We start from the raw sequence: 23,906 nt of genomic DNA, 5'->3' as shown, positions 1-23,906 counted from the left end.
TGAACTGTTGGTAGGGCTATATGGGTACCACAGCATGTGTCTCAACCTTATGAAGCCCATGTCCTCTTAACTGTGTGTCTGGGCTGTGTATTTTCCAACAAGGAAGCTCCTAAGCTCTGTGAGCTGTAGGCATACTAAATATCAGGGTCTTCCACATTCTGTTCAATAGCACCTGTCCATTTTGCTGAAAACAAACACAAAACATCACCCCTTTGGAGAGTTGATTTTCCTTGATGAAGTTGCCACCTTAATGAAACTATGAACTCTAGATTTCAGGTGTAGTTTTTCTCCAGTCTTTGATAGCTCTAAGAATATAAGTTGAAGTTTATTCCCTTCCTTGCACTGTATTTTCTTCTCTTTTCCAAGCATCAATGCTTCTATCCTTCCTGTGCTGGCATTTAGGTCACATAATATATGATTCTTCTGTTCTGCTTTCTGCAAAGATAAAACCAACACCAAACTTTTGGTAATCTGATTAAGGAATGCCACATCAATCAGACATCAGAAGTCAGCAACAGCCTCCAGAAATTGATATAAGGCAAAAAAAAAAAAAAAAATTACAGGCTTGAAACTGGTAGATATATAGTTAATCAGTTCAGTTCAGTTCAGTTGCTCAGTCGTGTCCGACTCTTTGCGACCCCATGAATCACAGCACGCCAGGCCTCCCTGTCCATCACCTACTCCTGGGGTCCACCCAAACTCATGCCATCGAGTCAGTGATGCCATCCAGCCATCTCATCCTCTGTCATCCCCTTCTCCTCCTGCCTCCAATCCCTCCCAGCATCAGGGTCTTTTCCAATGAGTCAACTCTTCGCATGAGATGGCCAAAGTATTGGAGTTTCAGCTTCAGCATCAGTCCTTCCAATGAACACCAGGACTGATCTTTAGAGTGGACTGGTTGGATCTCCTTACAGTCCAAGGGACTCTCAAGAGTCTTCTCCAACACCACACTTCAAAAGCATCAATTCTTCGGTGCTTAGCTTTCTTCACAGTTCAACTCTCACATCCATACATGACCACTGGAAAAACCATTGCCTTGACTAGATGGACCTTTGTTGGCAAAGTAATGTCTCTGCTTTTTAATATGCTGTCTAGGTTGGTCATAACTTTCCTTCCAAGGAGTAAGCATCTTTTAATTTCATGGCTGCAATCACCATCTGCAGTGATTTTGGAGCCCAAAAAAGTAAAGTCTGACACTGTTAATAGATGTTAGTAAATTCAGATAGAGAAGACAGTTTTTACTTAAATCCTATTGCCTCTTTTATGCATCTTTCCAGTCCCAAACTCCCTTCCCTTAGGAGGGCAGGTTGGCCCTGCGAAACAGTAATTAGTGGGGCCAGTAGTCAGAATAAGTAGGGGAAATATATCCCAGAGTTGGAGAACAACCACTTAAAGCAACAAATCCAGGACAGACATGAGCAAATGAGACAAAATCATAAAAAGTCTAAATAAAGTGTTAGGAGTGATGGGAAGCAGAATAAGTCACCCCCAAATATTCCACTTTGACCTGTGGATTTTGAACTAAAGGCTATTGAGACTCAGCAGACTCACAAAAAGCTCTTCTACCTCTCCTTAAAGTACCAAAAAAAATATTTAGATAGGTGACCTGTACCAGAAAGTGAGCTATTACCAAATATAAACATTTATATCAGAAAGGTTTACCTTTTTAAATTTATTTATTTTAATTGGAGGATAATTACAATACTGTGATGGTTTTTGTCATACATCAACATGAATAGGTCACAGGTATACATGCATCTCCTTCCCCCTGGACCACCACACCCCACCCCCAGCTCCCTCCCCACCCCATCCTTCCAGGTTGTCACAGAGCCCCGGCTTTTGGTTCCCTGTGTCATACATCAAACTCTTGCTTGTTTTCTATTTTACATATGGTAATTTGCATGTTTCAATGCTATTCTCTCAAATCATCCCACCCTTTCCAGAAAAGTTTATCTGCATGGCAAGTCAAACATCTGTTTCCTAAACATCTGCTCTTGTCTTCTTCCTATGAATTGTCTTCCTCCCCTTTGAAGCCCCAGATCCCTACCCTCTTCTCCTTAGCTCAGGATGGCGTATAAGCTTCAATTGCCTAGCTGTCTTTGAGTCTGTTTTTTAGGGTCTTCCATATATACAGAATTACACTTTTTTTTCCCTTGTTAACCTTTTATGTCAAGTGAATTATTAGAGCAACCAAAAAAAATCTAGAAAGAAAGAAGAGAAAATTTCTCTTCCCTTACAGGAATAAAGGACAAGAAATCATTCACAGTCAAGTCCAAGTAAAAAGTGAGCAGAGTGCTGATCAGTTACCTAGAAGACTGATGGGATTTTAAGCTTAATGTAATGAGTTCAATAAATACAAAGGTGTATGGTTGGCCAAATCGAAAGCTCAAAGCAAGGATAAAGACCATGGTCTTCTTATCCAAGATTAATTTTAGCTTGAATTTTTCAGGAGGACAGATTCTCACTATCAGTTCCTCTTCACTAAACCTAAGGCAGTAATGCTTAGCCTTAAGCTCCTGGGAGCAGAGTCAGCAGGTTCTCTCTCTGGGGCATTTGGTGTTAGCCTCAGCCAGAAGCAGTCACACAAGGCTAGTTCCCTGAGGCTCAGAGTCAAAATACATTGTTATTTCTCACTTCTAATAAGTCTCCTCATACTAACTCTGTCATCTGTTTTCTTCTTCTATTCATACTCCTTAATCTAGCCTTACTTTCAAGTCAGTTTATCACCAACTATAGCAATTCTGTATTTATAACAATACTCATTTAGAATACAAACCATACATATAAATATGAAATTACCTAGAAGGCAAACATTATTTATGGATGAAGTACTTTTGGGGAGCTTCCCAGGTGGTGCTAGTCGTGAAGAACCCACCTGCCAATGCAGGAGACATAAGAGGCATGGGTTCGATCCCTGGGTTGGGAAGACCACCTGGAGCAGGGCATGGCAACCCACTCCAATATTCTTGCCTGGAGAATCCCATGGACGGAGGAGCCTGGTGGGCTACAGTCCATAGGGTCACAGAGTCAGACACGACTGAAGAGAATTAGCACTCAGGCAAGTGCTTTTTCAGGAGCTACAAGAAGAAAGGAAATTTGAAACAAGATTATGACATCTTCTTGAAAATAAACACACTTTTAATGTATTTCAGTTTTAGTACATTTACTCTACATCTCTTTTAGTTTCGGGGGTTCATTTGTTTACTTTTTCTACTTAAAAATATTTTAAATGAATCATTTCTAAAATCTCTCCAAGCTCATAGCTGAGAATAAGTTATACTTACTAATCAATTTTAGAAAAGAAAACTGCCTAGACCACAAACAGCCCATTCACAAGTTGTTCCATGGGGCTGAAATTGAAGTTCACCATCTTTTCTGATAATATGCTTTGAGACACTGATCTGGTCAAATTCAATGTCACACACCAGGGAAATTCAGCATCACTTCCAGGAAACAACTGTGCCAATAATATTTTGATATCATAATTATTTTGCTTGGAGTGAATTTACCCTTGAGCTTCTTATTGAAAACTTTTACAGAAAAGAATTCACTCTCAGGAGACACTGCAGCGTGACACATCTCCTGCTTCCCTTTCTTGGGCCTTCATTGCTTCCAGTACCTTGACTCTCACAGGGCCCTACTGAAGCACTCCTGCCTGATGAATTCTTGATGGACCACCATCTGTTTCTGCTAAAGTTTAAGGCGACAGCAGAAAGATACTAGATTGAGTAAAGAAGATACAATTAAGGAGACTTTCCTTCACTCTTTATGATAAACCTCAGGAAGCCATCCAGAGATATGTGGAGTCAAAGGAAGAGACATAGAGGAGATAGAAAGAGATATGAGATCTAGACTGACAAGAGCCTGTTTAGGGAAGATTTCATGTCCTGCATTCAGAAGACATAGTATAATCCCCTTTGGAGGCAGACTCCCTGATCTGTATCCTTGTTTTTCTACTATATTTAAAGAACACATCAGACCTCTGAGACATTGCAAATTAAGGCAAAATGGTGACTCTCATCCAATCTTCTTCTTCTTCTGACTCCATTAGAGCACAAGATGTTCTCAATCCTCCACCAAATATTGTCCTTAATATTCATTTTACTCCGGTAGACAAGCAAAAGGCAAAGGAGAAAAGGAGAGATATACCTGTGTGAACTCAGAGTTCCAAGAGTAGCAAGGAGAGATAAAAAGCCATCCTAAGTGATCAATCAAAGAAATATAAGAAACAATAGAATGGGAATGACTAGAGATCTCTTAAAGAAAAATTGAGATAACAAGGGAACATTTCATTTGAAGATGGGCAAAATAAAGGACAGAAATGGGATGGACCTAACAGAAGTAGAAGATATTAAGAAGAGGTGGCAGGAATACACAGAAGAACTATACCAAGAAGATCTTATTGACCCAGATAATCACGATGGTGTGATCATTCATCTAGAGCCAGACATCCTGGAGTGCAAAGTCAAGTGGGCCTCAGGAAGCATCACTATGAGCAAAGCTAATGGAGGTGATGGAATTCCAGCTGAGCCATTTCAAATCCTAAAAGATGGTGCTGTTAAAGAGCTGCACGCAAATGCCAGCAAATTTGGAAAACTCAGCAGTGGCAACAGGACTGGAAAAGGTCAGTTTTCATTCCAATCCCCCAAAAAGGCAATGCCAAAGAGTGTTCAAACTACTACATGATTGCACTCATCTCACACACGAGCAAAGTAATGCTCAAAATTCTCCAAGCTAGGCTTCAACAGTACATGAACCAAGAACTTCCAGATGTTCAAGCTGGATTTAGAAAAGGCAGAGGAACCAGAGGTCAAATTGCCAAAATCCTTTGGATTACCAAAAAAGCAAAAGAGTTCCAGAAAAACATCTTCTTCTATCATTGAAAAAGCAAGAGGTTTCCAGAAAAACATCTTCTGTTTCATTGACTATGCCAAAGCCTTTGACTGTGTGGATCACAATAAACTGTGGGAAATTCTTAAAGATATGGGAATACCAGACCAATTTCTGCCTTCTGAGAAATCTGTATGCAGGTCAAGAAGCAACAGTTAGAACTGGACATGGAACAATGGACAGGTTTCAAATTGGGAAGGAGTATGTCAAGGCTGTATATTGTCACCTTACTTATTTAACTTATATGCAGAATACATCATGTGAAATGCTGGACTGAATGAAGCATAAGCTGAAATCAAGTTGGTGTTGCAAAAGTCTCTTGAGATTCCCTGGGACAACAAAGGAAATCAGTTCTGTGTGTTCATTGGAAGGACTGATGTTGAAGTTGAAACTCCAATACTTCGGCCACCTAATGCGAAGAAGATTGAAAGCAGGAGGAAAAGGGGACAACAGAGGATGAGATAATTAGATGGCATTGCTGACTCAATGGACATGAGTTCAAGCAAGCTCCGGGAGTTGGTGTTAGACAGGCAAGCCTGGCGTGCTGCAGTCCATGGGGTCACAAAGAGTCATACACAACTGAGCAATTGAACTAAACTGAATGGTAGATAAGTGAGGGAGCTCAATTATCTGCACAACCTTCCCAAATTTTAGAAATGTTCCTCTGCTTGATAAAATGAGAGATTAAGCTAAATATGAGTAAAGGGGATGACCTAAATCAGAGATTCTACAAGTGAGTTATAGGGAGAATTAAAAAGAAGAATCAATGTATGTTTATAAATTTACCCTTAGAAATAACAAGCTACCCACTGAGGTGTATAGAAAAGTATTACATCTTGTTATTTATAATTACAAAAATTGAAATAATTTCTTGTTGTTGTTTAGTCGCTCAGTCGTGTCTGACTGTTTGTGACCCCCATGGACTGCAGCATACCAGGCTTCCCTGTCCTTCACTATCTCCTGCAGTTCACTCAAACTCATGTTCATTGAGTGAATCGATGATGCCATCCAACAGTCTCATCCTCAGTCATTCCCTTCTCCTGCCCTCAATCTTTCCCTACATCAGGGTCTTTTCCAATGAGTCAGTTCTTCACATCATGTGCGCAAAGTATTGGAGCTTCAGCTTTAGCATCAGTCCTTCCAATGAATATTCAGGACTGATTTCCTTTAGGATAGACTGATTGGATCTCCTCTCTGTCCAAGGGAGTCTCAAGAGTCTTCTCCAACACCACAGTTCAAAAGCATCAATTTTTCAACACTAAGCCTTCTTTATTGTCCAACTTTCACATCCATATATGACTACTGGAAAAACCATAGCTTTGACTATATGGACCTTTGTTGGCAAAGTGATGTCTCTGCTTTTTAATATGCTGTCTAGGTTTATCATAGCCTTTTTTCCAAGGAGCAAGCATCTTTTAACTGCATGGCTGCAGTCACTGTCCGTAGTAATTTTGGAGCTGAAGAAAATAAAATCTGTCACTGTTTCCATTGTTTCCCCATCTATTTGGCATGAAGTGATGGGACCGGACGCCATGATTTTAGTTTTTTGAGTGCTGAGTTTTTAAGCCAGCTTTTTCATGCTTCTCTTTCACTTTCAAGAAGCTGTTTAGTTCCTCCTCACTTTCTGCCATTAGGCTGGTATCATCTGCATATCTGAGGTTATTGATGTTTCTCCCAGAAATCTTGATTCCAGCTGTGAGTCATGTAGCCCAGAATGTCAAATGATTTATTCTGCATATAAGTTAAATAATAGAGTGACAATATATAGCCTTGATGTTGTCCTTCCCAATTTTGAATCAGTCCATTGTTTTTGCCTGATTCTAACTGTTGCTTCTTGATTTTCATATAGGTTTCCCAGAAAGCTGGTAAGGTAGTCTGGTATTCCTATCTCTTTCAGAATTTCCCAGTTTGCTGTGATCCACACAGTCAAAGGCTTTAGCGTAGTCAGTGAAGCATGTTCTTTTCTGGAATTCTCTTGCTTCTTCTATGATCCAAACAATGTTGGCAATTTGATTTCTTGGTTCCTCTGCCTTTTCTAAATCTAGCTTATACATCTGGAAGCTCTCAATTCATGTACTGTTGTAGCCTAGCTTCAAAGATTTTGAGCATTACCTTGCTGGCTTGTGAAATGAGTGCAATTATGTGGTACTTTGAACATTCTTTGATATTGCCCTTCTTTTGGATTGAAATGAAAAATGACCTTTTCCAGTCCTGCTCCTACTGTTGAGTTTTCTAAATTTCCTGCCATACTGAGTGCAGCGCTTTAATAGCATCATATTTTAGGACTTGAAATGGCTCAACTGGAATTCCATCACCTCTACTAGCTTTGTTTGTAGTAATGCTTCCTAAGGCCCCCTTGACTTCACACTCCAGGATGTCTGGCTCTAGGTGAGTGATCACACCATTGTGGTTATCTGGATCATTAACACCATTTTTTTCCCTTACAGTTCTTCTGTATATTCTTGCCACTCTTCTTAATGCCTTCTGCTTCTGTTCGGTCCATACTGTCTCTGTCCTTTATTTTGCCCATCTTTGACTGAAATATTCCCTTGCTATCTCTAATTTTCTTGACGAAATCTCTAGTTTCCCATTCTATTGTTTTCCGATATTTCTTTGCATTGTTTATTTAAGAAGGCTTTCTTATCTCTCCTTGCTATTCTTTGGAACTCTGCATTCAGATGGATAGGGATTTAATTAAGTAAAATATATTCTAGTCAAACAATAAAACACTATATAAATACTAAAACTGCCTCAGAGGAATAGTGAGGTAAACTGTTATAACTGACTCAAAAAAGGTAAAGGCCCCAAACAGAATATACAATGTTTTTCTTATTGGGTAAATAAGTCACACATACAAACACATTAGATAGTTACCAATATCAAGTAGGTTTTCTCTAGGTGATAAGATTAATACTAATTTTTTCTTTGTTCTTTTCCAAATTAACTTAGATAAGATATGAGGAGGCGGGTTGTTTTAGAAGCAAATGCTGCTTTTGAAAAGGAATTTGCTGTCTAGAGTCAAAGGAAAATAGAGGGAAAAAATGATGCATACAAGGACAACTGTAGGCGCTTCTGAATGGGATCTCTAACAGGACCTGGAGTGCAGGACGTATCTACTCACTAGAGGACACTGATGGACAGGGACACAGACTATTTTGAACCAATTCAGGAAAATGTTAGATTCACTCAGTCAGTTCGGTCACTCAGTTGGTCCAAATCTTTGCGACCTCATGGGCTGCAGCATGCCAGGCTTCCCTGTCCATCACCAATTCCCGGAGCTCGCTTAAACTCATATTCATCAAGTCAGTGTTGCTATCCAACCATCCCATTCTCTGTCATCCCCTTCTCCTCCTACCTTCTATCTTTCCCAGCATCAAGGTCTTTTCCAATGAGTCAGTTCTTCACATCAGGTGGCCAGTTAGATTCACTCATGTCTACTCAAAGATTTCTCTTTGATATCACTTACGCCTAGTTGGATAATGTGTATTTTCATTGCTGATGACTGGAAGGTACCACGTGCATGTGAATCTTATCTCCTTGTAAACTGAAAGAAATACTATACTATTGAGCCTGGGAAGCCTGCTCCTCTATAGAAAAGATATCATTCCAGAAACCAAGACCCTCTCCAGTCATCACTCTTGCCTGAGGAGGGCTACCTCATCTTAGCACAGGTGCCTAAAGATCTTCCTTTCTGCACCTAAATCATGACAGCTCTGAAAGGCACTCCCAGTCCTGAGCTCCCTGTGGAGTGGCTGGCATCGTCACGACGCAATGGAACTGAAATTCTTGCTCTTCTCCTACATCATTCCTTCACAAGTTCTAATCCTGAGAACACTCTCACAGGGATTGCCTGAAAACCACTATCTCAGAGTTTTCTTTTTATGGAATCTACCCTGTAACAATGTGTTAAGATGCCCAGAGCCTGGCAGAGATTAGGAGCTCAATAGATGTTTAATCCAATGAATCTGAAGCAATTTCTCTTTTTGTTACCCAGGTGTACCATTCATATTATAGCCTTGCTGTCTTTACTTGCATGTTGTGTGACAGAGAACGGAGGACTCCAGTGTGGGACGTGACAAGGACAGTGACTGGTGGATTCTCTGACAAGGACTGAGGCTCCTCCGCTTGCCCATCACACCTAATGTGAGGAGAGACTTCTGGTGGGGCCTGTTCATGACATCGTTTCTGGGAATTGCAGAAGCATCAGGCATCACTTCAGCTTGACTTCTCTCTTTCGTTAGCTTTGTTCCTTTTTTCTGTTTGTATTTCTTATCAACTAGTTAAAAGTAAACAAAGACGTATTAACCCAAAGAGATTGAACATAGACATCTGAGGAAAATGTAAATATTATTTCCCCTCAGGAATAAAGTAAAATTATCTTGAGTCAAAACCTGCCCTGGGATTATACACACACACACACACACACACACACACACACACACAGACATCCTGCAACTGCATCAGCATATTTTAGCAGTAGGTAAATCCTTCAGATATAGAGGTATAGGAATATAATGACACACGAACTTGTTCTGCCTCTGACAATGATGGGCTTACTTATTAGGAACAAATCCTGGCACAGAAAATAAATACAAAAATTAGAAAATTTTACTTAGAAGAATAATACTCAAGAGCATGAGAAAACATCAAGAAAGAAAAAAAAAAAATGATGAACCAAGAACCTAAAGAGTCATAATCAAGAAAAATGAAGGCAATATAAGCAAAACCACCTATGATAAGATTAGGGAATTAGATATGGGTTTTAAAATAACTAAGATTATCATGCTAAAGAAAGGAAATGATGCACATAATACTGATGAAAATGTCAATAGATCATTTCAACAAATAATTACCACCTATGAAAGATGGTAATGTATGTTATAAAGATGTATGTACATACAGCCAGTGTATCTTATAAAGATGAAAATACAATATCTGCTTTTAACAACACATTGGAAGGATTGAAGAGAAGGCTGAATACAGCAGATGACGATTGATTATCTAGAAAACTGGTCAATGGAAATCACAAAAACAGAATCAAACAAAGAAACAAAATAGAATGAAAAAGCAGAAGAGAGCATAAAGAAATATGTAGAAAGTGTTCAACATGTCCTGTTTGTGGAATTCCAAGGTGGAAGAGAACAGAGCAGAAGAATATTTGAGGAGATGGTGACTGAGAGTTTGCCAACAGCTTAAAGGGAATCAACGCATAGATTTCAGAAGTTTAGTAAACCATAAGCAGAAAATACACAAAGAAAGCATCAACTCAGTACATTACAGACAAACTGATGGAAAACAAAAACAAAGAGAAAAATCTTAAAAGATCTAAGAAGAAAAGCACACACTGCGTCAAAAGGAAATGTAATAAGCCCAATAGCTGACTTTTCAATAGAAATTATGTTCTAGAAGGTATTATAAGGACATCTTTGAAGTACTGAAAGAATAAGAAAGCAATATAAAGTATTTTCAAAAATGGAAGTCAGATATAAATATTTCTGATAAAATCTACAAGAATGCATTAATCAGAAACCTACTGTAGGATATAACAAAGGGAATTATTCAGACTATAAGAAAGAAACATCACACAGAAGCAAGAAATTAATGAAATAATGAAGAACACTTAAAAAGTCAAATATATGGGTAAATATGAAGAGTATTGACAGTTTAATATCACAACAATGATGAGGACAGTGACACTGATGATGATGATATTGATGACATTGTATGTGATTATAACATGTAGAGGTAAAATATATAATAATAATAATAGCAGTCATTGGAAGGACTGATGTTGAAGCTGAAGCCCCAATAATTTAGCCACTTTGATGCAAAGAACTGACTCATTGGAAAAGACCCTGATGCTGGGAAAGATTGAAGTCAGGAGGAGAAGGGGACGACAGACAATGAGATGGTTAGATGCCATCGCCAACTCAATGGACATGAGTTTGAGCAAGCTCTGGGAGTTGGTGATGGATAGGGAAGCCTGGCATGCTGCAGTCCATGGAATTGCAGTCAAGACACGATTGAGCAATGGAACTGAACTGAAAAATACCACAAAAGGCTGGGAGTGCCTTAGTTAATTTTTGCTGTACAATAAACCACTCCATACTTAATGGCTTAAAATGACAAACATTTATTATCTCTTATAGTTCTGTAGATTGTCCAAGCAGTTTCTCCAATCGTGACTGGCTCAGAGAAATTCGATGATCACATGACATCTCTCACTTGTATGGGACCTCAGCTGAGAGACTGAGAAGACCGTGATAACCGGGGCCTCATCCCTTGTGGTGCCTCACCACCTAAGGGGTAAGCAAGGTTTGTTCACATGAGGACAGAAGGGTTCCCAGGAATAAGACAAGGCAAGCTCCAATGTACAAGCGGTTTTCACGCCTTTCATGTTTCCTAATGCCCCGTTGGCTAAAGCAAATCGCATGCCTACACACAGTTTCAGAGGTTAAGAAACAGAATTTCCATCTCCTGATGAACATCTGCGATGCAAGGTGTGATGGCTGTGTTTACAACATACCACAGCATCACTTCATCCAGTTCCCCAAAAGGGACTATTAAGAGTGTGAAAAGCAAGCCACAGTATGAGAACACAGATGGATTTCCATGTATTGACTGAGATAGTAGTGTATCTAAGGGGTTCACTTTTTAATATTTTATATTTATGTGTGTGTGTATATGTGTATATATATATATATATACATATATATAAATATATATATAAAGTACTGGTGTCCAGAATATAAATTGCTCTCATACACACATATTTAAAAGGTAGACACACCACAAGATAAGTAGGCAAAAAAATGAATTGTCACTTGACAAATAAGATATACAAATGGCTAGTAACCATATAAATTGTGCTCAACCTCAAAAGTTATCAGAGAAATTAATATTAAGATACTCTTTAAAATGGCAAATATTTTATAATAAGATTTTTAAAAAACTGTGATCTAAGTAGAAATTTCAAACTGCTACATCACTTCGGAAAATAGTGGGGCACTGTTTGCTAAAATTCAATATATACCAAACTTATTTTCATTAATTATATTCACAGGTATACAGTCAAGTGAAAAATTGACACACATATACAGTATTTTATATATATATATTTCTATGATTGCATATACTGTGTTGTGCTTAGTCGCTCAGCCGAGTCCAACTCTTTATAGCCCCAAGGATTGTAGCCCGCCAGGCTCCTCTGTCCATGGGGATCTCCAGGCAAGAATACTGGAGTGGGTTGCCATGCCCTTCTCCAGAAGATCTTCCCAACCCAGGGACTGGACCAGGTCTCCCACACTACAATCAGATTTGTTACCATCTGAGCCACCACGGAAGCCCAAGAATACTGGACTAGGAAGCCTATCCCTTCTCCAGGAGATCGTCCCAAGCCAGGAATCAAACTGGGGCCTCTTGCATTGCAGACAGATTCTTTACCAACTGAGCTACCAGGGAAGCCCATATGTTTGCATACATATAAATGAAAAGACACGTATATAATGTTCATAATATTTGTAATGAACATGTGATTATAGCAGCAGTATTCATAATGTCCCCAAATAACAATCAACAGTAGACTCTCTCATATATTATATGTGTAAAACTAAGACATGAAATGTTGTACAGAAATTAAAATGAACAAACAACTGCTACAAGCTACTAATGTCATTTGAAAAAAGACACAAAATAGATTAAACTGTAAAATTCTTTTTATATTGAAAAACAGGTACAATAAGTCTCTGCTGTTAGAATTCAAGATAATGGCAATCTTTAAGTGTGTCTTGGGGCAAAAAAGGGACTTCAGAGGTGCTAATAAAATTTACCAATCAAGACAGTATATCATGTTACATTTACTTTTTTGATAATTTGTTGAGTTGTAGTCTTAAATCTGTGTACCTTCTTTATTGTTTATATACTACAATAAAAATCAATATAAACATATACACATATATATACATATATATATTCAATGTATAAGGTATATTATATGTATATATATATACTTATATATATGTATATTTCACCTGGTAACTTAACTTATTTGGATAAAACTAAAACATACTCCCTAACAAAGCCTACTCACCAACATTCCATTTCTAATTATCATCGAGTCTTAATACTTCTCAAATCTCTCTCAGTTCAGTATATTTTCCTACATTTCCAAATCAAAGTTACTATTATCTCTTCCAGGCCTATGGTAATAGTTGTTCTCCCCAAAGTCAAATTGGCTACTCATTTTTTGCCAAATGATATCTAGAAGGATCAGTTCAAAATGAACCCTATTAACACTCTATGGTTCAAAACCTTTTGTTCTACCACTTCTGATTTTTCTGGAAATAAAGTATCCTAACCATGTTCTACAGGCCTTACCAGGCGTCACACCACCCTTTGGAGATTCTTGTACCATAGCCACCCCGGTTGTATTTCAAACCCTTAAGTAAGTCAAACTCCTGCCACAGGCCTTTTTCACACTACGTTTCCTCTGACTGAAGATACTTTACATTCCTGGTCATTTTCAGAGTTCAGCACGAAAGTCAAACTCAAGAGAAGCCTCAGCTGACAGCTCCCACTCACCCCTGGCTGTTGTTAGGCCTCCTTGACACGCGCTCTCCAAAGAATGTCTTCCTTTCAGCTGGAAGTCTTATCTCAGATTATTAATTCATTAATTTGTGGTCAAGAAAAAGATGTACCTCTCTCATTAGAATAAAATCTCTGTAAAACTTGGATTTGTTTTTAACTCCCTGTTTTATCACCAGAACCTAAAACAGTTCCTATTACCTATTAGGAACTCAAGAGATATTTACTGAACAGACAAGGGAATGGACGCGTGGATGACAACCTGGCCCCTCAAGACCACCACAGTGCAGCTGTACCATCTGGCTTGGGTACCCCAGGTCAATGGCCAAATTATATTTCAGCATGAAAAGCCAACTTCCAGTCTTGATTTCTAAAGTATCATTTCTCAAGATGTTCTTTTTCAATTATTTGGGGAAGAAGGGGAGGGAAGAACAGGCATTCTTTGTTTTTGTTTTTATTATTGACATATATTTAATTTACAATGTCCTGTTAGTTTCAAGTACAGCAAATTGATTCAGATATATATATTTCAGATTCTTTTCCATTGCAGGTTATTACAAGATATTGAGTATAGTTCCATCTACTCTGCTCTACTTCAAGTGAGGAGAGGTTGTGAGAAGAACATTATACAGTAGTAAATGTGCAGACATTTCTGGTTACACAGAAGGAAACTTCGACAAAAGATGAAAGATGAAACCTACAAGGAAACAAAACAAAAACTGGTTTCCCACCAGAATAGCTAAGGGTGGCACGGAACACAAACAAATTTGCTACATACAAAATATACCTAAGAATAATCTAGAATGGAATTTAAAATAAAACAGGAACCTAATTGACTTCTTACATGGAGCACAGAGCTACCAGTCATTCTGCACTGGTAATTTTTCTGAAATTTCATTCCTTATTGGATCATTTTTACCTAGTCAGGATAACAAAATTCTAGTATCATTACAATAGCAAATGGAAAAAAGGTTGCAGTAGGGGAAATTTGGTGCTATTTTGAAGAGAGAGGAATAAATTATTCAGCTGAGAGAAAAAATAAAAGACATTCCTAAATATTTTCAACCTATATTCACCAACACCTCTAGATTCCCAGCTCACACACACAAAAATCACAGAGCTTTGGGTTACTTGGAGCTACATGGGTTACTTTGGGTTACATGTAATCACTGCCACCTTGAGGCCATCTCGAAAACCTACATCTTCTAACTTCATAGAGCAGACTAAACTATAATGCAAGACATAATCAGTCCCTTCTGCTAAATGCCTTAGAAACTAGATAATAATTTATATCATTGTAGCATAATGTACTTATGTCATCATTTATATTCATCATTTACATTTATCTCTTCAGTGTGTATTCTCTAACTGGGCTTTCTAAGCCTGGAATAGTGTAGATGAAAGTCAGAAAAAAATCATGTGGTCAACTCAGATATCTTATAAGATGATTTCAAAAAGAAGAAATGTTGAGAAGTTTTATTTACAAAATATATTCGAGTTAAGTAACTTAGATATTTTTATCTCCAAAGAAAATAATCCAGCTTTCTGAGAAGTAAAACATGATAAAATATAGGGAAATTTAAAGTAATTCCATTTGTATAAACTTGTAAGTCACAGCAAAATCAGTCATGAAATTTATTTGAACGCATTTCTGCTAATAGTAATTTTTAACCATAAAAATTTTTTCACTGGAGAATACAATAATAATTTACACCATGGTTGTACTTTTATTCTGGATATATCAATACAGAAACTACAACATCATACAAGCCCTAAATCACTGTCATAACACTAAGAAGCAATAATTTGCCATATTTCGAGCCCCTGGAGGATCTTTATCTCTGTTCCCAAGGTGATCCTATTCTTTACTATAAAAGTTGGTGATCCTAAGACTAGAGTGAAGTGCTTACATCAGTTTTGGCTTTATAAACCTGAAAAGTGGTCTTCCTTTGTCATGGCCGGTAAGTCAGTAAGCAATTCCTCCACCAACTTTCTACAACTTGCATGCGAATAATTCCTGTCTTTTTTTCTTTCTGACAATCATGAGGTGATAACTTAAGCATTTTAAGAAAGCAAGAACATTAATTTGGGTGCATAAGAGCTTCTTCCCATGGGCCCAAAATTCGTAAGGTCCAATATGAAACTCAAAGAAAGGAAATTCTGGATCCAAACACCATTACTCTAATACTTTAAATTATTTCCCTGTACTCAATAAGTCAATATATATCAAGGAAAAAAATACTGTGAAATTTAAATTCTAATTCACTCTGCCCTTTGGCTGAGTAAATCATAGAAAATAATATATTCTAATAATGGAAGAATCTCTAAATTAGACATTTAGGGTAGGGAGATCAGTGTCTTTCAAGAGCAAAGCATCTCATCTCCAAGTTTAGAATAAAATAATATCTGAGAAAATCTTGAGAGTAAGAAGAGGACATCCTGAAACAAAGCAGAGTAGAGGAATCTTACTCTAGGATGCGTCATCAGAGAAGCCCGGCTGGAGAATGATCTGTCTCAGATGAAATGATCAAATAGAGGATGAAAATAGCAGATATTAAAGCAGAGAAGTGGGGAAATATGTGCTGTCCATTATTGTGAGGTTTGGAGAACAATAGTTCCGGTGATCAGTAAGTAGCAGCATCACTTCATGGACTTTCCCTGTGCTGTGCTAAGCAGATGAGCTTAATGGTGACGTTTCCAGGTGTGTACAGAAGTTAGCTGTATCACCCCTGATGCTTCCACAGAGGTTTGCTCTCTTCTCCTGCTCCAACACTGGGTCTCTTTATTCCACTTAAAATAGGGAGATTATTTTTAAGTCACAGATGCCAGAATTGACCAGGGTTGATGATATTAGTTTGGGAAAAAGAAAAGGTAAAAGAAGATAAATTTGAGGTGCAGTCTGCAGAATGGGAGAGAAGAAATACAAGATGGGAGAAGCCTTCAAGTTGGAGAGAAAAGAATTCCACCTTACAATTTAACTGAATTTCCAATTTTGTGCAAGGGTTCCAGCTTTGCTTTCATGTGTAACCGTTGCAACCCTAGCCCAGCTCAGATATAACTTTCACCCTAAATTTTGCACATAACTGCTTGTCACTGCATTTTTTTTTCTGAATTCTTAATCTAACTTCTTTCCTACCCACCATAATATTCTACTCCTGACTTTAAGTTAAAATTTGTTTTCCAGAAATACCTCCTTGCTGTCTCCTGGCAATTCATTCGGTTGGCCATCTTCTGGACCCTAGCTAGTTTCCACACTTTATCTCCTATAAACATGAGTGCCTCATGGCACAAGGATTGACCAAGTAGAACAAACACCTGCTGTGCATGGCCAGTGTAGTCATACAAGAAAATTGTCACTGCATTGACCTTATCTTCCAGCATTTCACTGCAGCCACACTGGCCTCCTCACAGTTCCTCAAGCTTCCAGCAACACTCCTATTTCAAAGACATTTGTAACTGTTGGAAGTTTTTCCTGCCCAAGAGATCTTTTGCTAGGTTTATTTGCTTTGTAATTATCACTTTCTATTATGTATATTTTACTCAATTATGTTTATTTTTCTCTACCCACTAGAATATACACTTCATAATAGTAAAGATGTTTTTCTATTTCTTTTCATGTTATATTCCCAGCACATGGGAGAGTGACTGGCTCAGAGCATGGGCTCAGTGGTTATTTTTGCATAAATTAATTAACTAATTTAATCTACAGAACAGTGCCCTGATGTAGATAATTTTATTATCTCCATTTTACAAGCCAGGCAATTACAAATCACAGAAACTGTACAATTTGTCCAAGAACACACTGTCAGTGCCAGAGCCTGGATTAATTTCTATTTATTTGATTACAGAAGTCATGCTCTTTCTCCTGTGCTGCCTGTAAGGACTAAAATGTTCATGATTGATGTGTGGCCTACACAGATTCAGATGTGTAGATTTTGTGCCTTCTCAGGTTCCTTTCTGGCCAAAGAATCATATTTTGCATGATGGATCTAGCTCTCAACAGATTTACATTCTTATGTTTGGATCTTGAGTTTCCAGAATGTACACTAGGACTTTAAAGAATTGAAAGACAGAAACAACACTGTGGAAGAGGAGGGATTGGAGCTTAGGGAGGCTGATCCACAGGCACTCACTAACAATTGAAGGTGAAAGAGAGAAAAAAGCAATTATTTCAAGTTTATAGCTTGGAAAATTCGGTGGTAAACAAAAATAAGAAAAGAAGAATTAATTTACCATAGTCTAAGAGGTATGTACTCCTTGGAAGGAAAGTTATGACCAACCTAGATAGCATATTAAAAAGCAGAGACATTACTTTGCCAACAAAGGTCTGTCTAGTCAAGGCTATTGTTTTTCCAGTGGTCACATATGGAAGTGAGAGTTGGACTACAAAGAAAGCTGAGTGCCGAAGAATTGATGCTTTTGAACTGTGGTGTTGGAGAAGACTCTTGAGAGTCCCTTGGACTGCAAGGAGATCCAGCCAGTCCATCCTAAATGAGATCAGTCCTGGATGTTCATTGGAAGGACTGATGCTGAAGCTGAAACTCCAATACTTTGGCCACCTCATGCGAAGAGTTGGCTCTTTGGAAAAGACCCTGATGCTGGGAGGGGTTGGGGGCAGGAGGAGAAGGGGACGACAGAGGATGAGATGACTGGATGGCATCACCGACTCGATGGACATGGGTTTGAGTAAACTCCGAGAGTTGGTGATGGACAGGGAGGCCTGGTGTGCTGCAGTTCATGGGGTTGCAAAGAGTCGGACATGACTGAGTGACTGAACTGAACTGACTGAAGAGGTATGTATGGGAGAAGTTTTGATATATTGAGTTTGAGATGACCTTAGGGCCAAGATTTCTGAGTATCCAGTTGGTTCATGGCCCAACTCACTAAGTTCTTTCCCATGTAATGTGTTCCACATTTTGATTACCTGTTTTATATCCCTGATCATGTATTTTCCTTTTTCCCTCATCACTTCATTACTTCTGATTTAGCTTCATAACAACTTGTCTGAAATAAATTAAGTGGCTGGAGATTTTGAACCATGCAAATGAAAGTAGAGGAAGGAACAAGGTGAGATGAGTGGAGATGAAGCTGGGTGCTGACTCAGTAGGAAGGTTTGTTCTGCTGGAGGCATTAGCATTCCATGGAACTACATTTAGAGAGACAAGACTAGATGGAGTTTGACTCAGGATATGTCAGTACCTAGGACAATCCAATGTGGCAGGAAGTGTCTGTAATTTAAACTGTATGGGAGCACCATAAAAAATATGACTTCAACAGGGTCAGGCAATTGAGTCTTATACACTATCCTGAGCTAAGGAGAAGGAGGTAGGGGTCTGGTCTTCAAAGGGGAGGAAGACAATTCACAGGAAAATGAAAAGAGCAGATGTTTGTTAAATAGGTGTTTGTCCTATCATACAGATAAATCTTTCTGCTGTAGAAAGGTATCTTTAGTAATAGCTCTTTCTGGTAGTGTCCTCATATCTAAATTCTTTTATGTGGTTCAAGGAGAGGTAAAAAACTTTTCCTAAATCTGCTGGGTCTTAATTATCTTCAACTAAAAATCCATAAGTCAAAGTGAAATATTTGGGGGTGACTTATTCTGCTTCCCCTCATTCCTAACTCTTATTTAGACTCTATTGGTTTTGTCTCATTTGCTCATCTCTCTCCTGCATTTGTTGCTTTGAGTGATTGTCCTCCAACTCAGGAATTTCTTTCCCTTAACTATTCCAACTACTCGCCTGACCAATTACTGGTTCACAGGGTCATCCTGGCCTTCTAAGGGAAAGAAGCTTGGGACCTGAAAGATGGACCTAAGAGGCAATAGGATCAAAGTAAAACAGGACTGTCTTCTCTACCTGAATTTACTAACATAAACGCAGCACAGCACACTAACTATATATCTGCCAGTTTCAAGCCTGTAGTTTTTCCCTTATGTCTCTTTCTGGAGGCTGTTACTGGCACTTCTGATGTCTGACTGATGTGGCATTCCTTAAATAGATTACCAAAAGTTGGATTTTGATTTTATCTTTGCAGAAAGCACACCAGAGGAATCATACATTATATAATCTAAATGACAACACAGGAAGGATAGAAGTATTGGTGCTTGGAAAAGAGAACAAAATCCAGTGTAAGGAAGGGGATAAACTTCAGCTTATATTCTTTGAGCTGTCAAAGACTGGAAAGAAACTACACCTGAAATCTGGAGTTCATAGTTTCATTAAGGTGGGAACTTCATGGAGGAAAGTCAACTCTCCAAAGGAATAATGCTTTGTGTTTGCTTTCAGCAAACTGGACAGGTGCTATTGAACAGGATATGGTGTGGAAGACCCTGATATTTAGTTCTGTGAGCTTAAGAGAATTTAGGAGAACCTAGGAGCCTGCTTTTTTAGAAGATACAGACCCTAGACACACAATTAAGAGGACATGGGCTTCATAAGGCAGAGACACACTGCGATACCCACACAACTCCACAAACAGTTCACTGGTAACAGTGTAAGTCTAATGCAGACAACTACCCAAAGTCGGTTAAATTATTCTGAAAGATGTATCTTAAAAATAGACATAGTCCAGGTATACCTTAAGAACACATTTCTCAGAGGCACTTCAGCCATCCTTACACATAGTCCAGGGAAACTGAGTCAGGGTAAACCCTTACTCCCAACCTTTCATCTCTCCCTCGTACCAGTACATCCTGCTGCCACCACCTGATCTTCATCCCCAGGTCTCAGCACTGTCTGTACTGGCTGCTATCTCCCTTTTTAAGAGTGGGGTAGAGATGTGAGACACTGGGATATGTGCCCTTGTTAAGTAGGAGTGTATATCTCAAGCCAGATAGTAACTTCAGGAGAATTATCCAAGAGTGAACAATGTACTGGGAGGAAGTGAAAGAAAGTAAAAGTGAAAGTCGCTCAGTCATGTCCAATTCTGTGCAACCCCATGGACTGTAGCCCACCAGGCTCCTCTGTCCATGGAATTCTCCAGACAAGAATCTTGGAGTGGGTAGCCATTCCCTTCTCCAGGGCATCTTCCTAACCCGAGGATCAAACCCAGGTCTCCCACTCTGCAGGTGAATTCTTTACCATCTAAGCCACCAGGGAAGCCCACTGGGAGGAAAGGAAGAAGATAATTTTATGAGAAGAAAAGAAAAATGCACTTTAAGAGGACAGAGTCACTGAGAGCAGAGGAGGGATAACTGATCAGCCTCATCTCAACCATGTGTATTTTGTCTCCATCCAGGTTATTAAGGTCAAAAAATTGAATTGAAAGGGATCAATTCAGATCAACTGGTCTAACCAAGCATTTAATTGAAGAATACCTGAAATGTACAACCTCTTCAACCAGATTGTGAGTTACTGGAGAGCAACAGCTCACAGGCTCCTTCCTAACTCCTGATGAGTCGGGATAGGATAATTCCTGGATAAACAATTCCAACATTTCAACATGTTATCACAATAAAAGTGTATTTCTCATTTATTGAAGCCCATAGCTGGGTTTAGTTTGAGGTGAGGATAGGGTTCTGCTCTATGTAAATATTCAGGAATATTATAGATGTTCAATATCTATTGAATGAAAAAATAATTAATGAAAAATATGTACTATTTGTAGCTATACAAGTTAATATACATGACAAATAACCAAATTCACAGCAAAAATATCAAAGGTTTAGAGCATGAAAAGATTGTCAGCCTCACTGATAATATGAAAAATGAAGCTAATATAAAATTTATTTTCTCATATTTTCTATGTTCTACAAGATAACTGAGGTTCAAAAAGAAGGATTGGAAAATTTTTTCAGTAAAACATCCAATAGTACATATTGGGTTGGCCAAACAGTTATTTTGGGTTTTTATGTAGGGTAATACAGAAAAACCTGAACAAACTTCATGGCCAACCCAATGTTTTAATCTATGTGAGCCCTAAAGTTTCTGTTACAGATGTTTACTTTGCATTGGCTACAAAAGCAGCCATAGACAATCCATAGAGTGTGTGTTTGTGTTCTAATAAAACTGCATGGTAGACACTGAAATTTGAATTTTACATAATTTTCCTGTGTCACATTTGTGTTTTGATTTCCCCCCAAGTATTAAAAAATCTTCATAAGAAAAATTTTGATAATTTAAACTTCATCAAAATAAACATGTCTTTTCAAAAGATACCTTAAAAGCACGAAAAGACAAGCCGTAGATTGAGATGTAATATTTGCTAGTCACATAGCTACTAAGGATCCTAAAACCATAATTTATGAAGGATTCCCATAACTGTTTGTGAGAACAAACAGTTAAATTTTTAAGATGAGCAAAAAAAAGATACACAGGTGGCAAATAAACACATAAAAAGATGCTCAAACTAATTTATCTTTAGGGAAATGAAAATTAAAACTACAGTGAGACACCACTATGCAGAAATTAGAATGACTAAAATTTTAAAAGATTGACCATACCAGCAACCGATGAGGACAAGGAGGAGTTAAGACTGTCGTACAATGGTAGCGGGAATATTAAATGGTACACTGCTTTGCAACAGAGTTGGACAGTTTTGTTTGTTTTGTTTTGTTTTGTTTTTTTAATTAACATTCACCTACAGTGCTAAATCCTGAGGTGGATGCAGAGCAACTGAAACTCTCACAGATTGCTCCAGGGAATGAAAAACCTATAGTCACCTTAGAAAACAGTTTGGCAATTTCTTACCTATTTGAAATACATTTACCATACAAACCAACAATGTCACCCCAAAAGTTTTACTCATTGAATGATAACATCAGTTCAGTTCAGTCACTCAGTCGTGTCCGACTCTTTGCGACCCCATAAATCGCAGCACGCCAGGCCTCCCTGTCCATCACAAAAATCTGCATGTGAGTATTCGCCTCAGTTTTATTTGTAACTATGTAAAAGTGTCAACAATCCAATTGTTCCTCTCTTGGGGAATGGATAAACTTCAGTGAGTACACACATTAAATTCTACACAGCAATAAAAAGAAAAAAAAAATACACACAACTACATAGATGAATCTTAAACACAAAATACAAAGTAAAAACAGCCAGACTCAAAATGCCATACCCACTTTAACTTCCATCTTAGGAAACTTTGGAAAAGGGGAAAGTTTAAGTTAAGAGGGCCTTCCCTGATAATTCAGTTGGTAAAGAATCCACCTCCAATGCAGGAGACCCTGGTTTGATTCCTGGATTGGGAAGATCCACTGGAGAAGGGGTAGGCTACCCACTCCAGTAATCTTGGGCTTTCCTGGTGGCTCAGCTGGTAAAGAATCTGCCTGCAATGCAGGAGACCTGGGCTCAGTCTCTGGGTTGGGAAGATCCCCTGAAGAATGGAAAGGCTACCCACTCCAATATTCTGGGCTGGAGAATTCCATGGACTGTATAGTCCATGGGGTCACAAAGAGTTGGACGCAACTGAGCAACTTTCACTTTAAGCTTTTCTAGATTCCCTACATATGCATTAATATATGCATTTGTTTCTGTCTCTGGAATCTAGGAAAGTAGTGCTGATGAACCGACGTTCAGGGAAGGAATGGAGACGCGGAAGCAGAGAATGGACTTAGGGACACAGCAGGGGCGGGAGAGGGTGGGATGAATTGAGAAAGTAGCATCGAATGTATACAGTATTAAGTGTAAAATGGATAGCTAGTGGGAAGCTGTTGTGTAACACAAGGAGCCCAGATGGTGCTCTTTGATGACCTAGACAGCTGGGATGAGGGAGGGGGATATGTATAACTATTACTGACTCGAGTTGTTGTACCCAGAATCCAGCACAGCACTAAAGCAATTTCCCTCCTATTATAAAATAACTTAAAAAAATAAAAAACTATATTAGTGGTTTCCAGGAGCTTGGATTAGAGAAAACATCGACAATAAAGTGGGATGGGGGAAATTCTTTTTATGATGGAACTGTTCTAGTCATTAAAAACATGATCTTGCCATTCTGTCTCTTATTTTTATTATTAGCAGAGTTAAAGAAAAAAAAAAAAAAAAAGAATCCAATCAACCCTCTAGAGCTGGTATAAGATTAAGTGACACAAAGTAATTGCAAAATATCAAGTACCAAATGTGGGATCAACAAATACACTCTAAGAAAACTATACTCAATATCCTGTAATAAACCATAGTGGTTTATTAAATTATACAAAAAGAATACATTAATATGTATAACTGAATCAGTGTGCTGTACAGCAGAAATTAACATTATAAATCAACTGTACCTCAAAAAAATAAATGTCAAAGAACACACTGTAAAATCAGTGTTAGTTACTTTCTGCCACTGTACTGTAAAGTAAATTAATTATTCTTCAGTGTTTGCCTAATCCAAGTCTTTGCCTGGAGCAACTTTCTCATCGGATCCACACATGTGCGGACCGTGAAGTATAACTGGAGAACTACTGAGCTGCTGGTACCTGAATAAATAAGTGGAACCAGTTATTT

At 38.3% G+C, this 23,906-nt stretch overlaps 1 protein-coding gene across 1 annotated transcript; it reads right to left on the bottom strand.

Annotated features, from left to right (window-relative positions):
• Positions 1-204: 204 nt before the first annotated feature.
• Positions 205-11,323, bottom strand: AIM2 (absent in melanoma 2). The gene is given in 6 exon segments (XM_043445650.1): positions 205-435; positions 3,324-3,434; positions 3,436-3,601; positions 9,029-9,065; positions 9,068-9,166; positions 11,266-11,323. Coding segments are annotated over 6 exon segments (702 nt in total).
• Positions 11,324-23,906: the final 12,583 nt, after the last annotated feature.

The sequence above is a fragment of the Cervus canadensis genome, chromosome 2, assembly GCF_019320065.1.
Source record: "Cervus canadensis isolate Bull #8, Minnesota chromosome 2, ASM1932006v1, whole genome shotgun sequence".
In the NCBI taxonomy this organism is placed as follows: domain Eukaryota; kingdom Metazoa; phylum Chordata; class Mammalia; order Artiodactyla; family Cervidae; genus Cervus; species Cervus canadensis.
The sequence above is the reverse complement of the archived record's forward strand: the minus strand, read 5'-3'. Positions and strand labels throughout refer to the sequence as shown.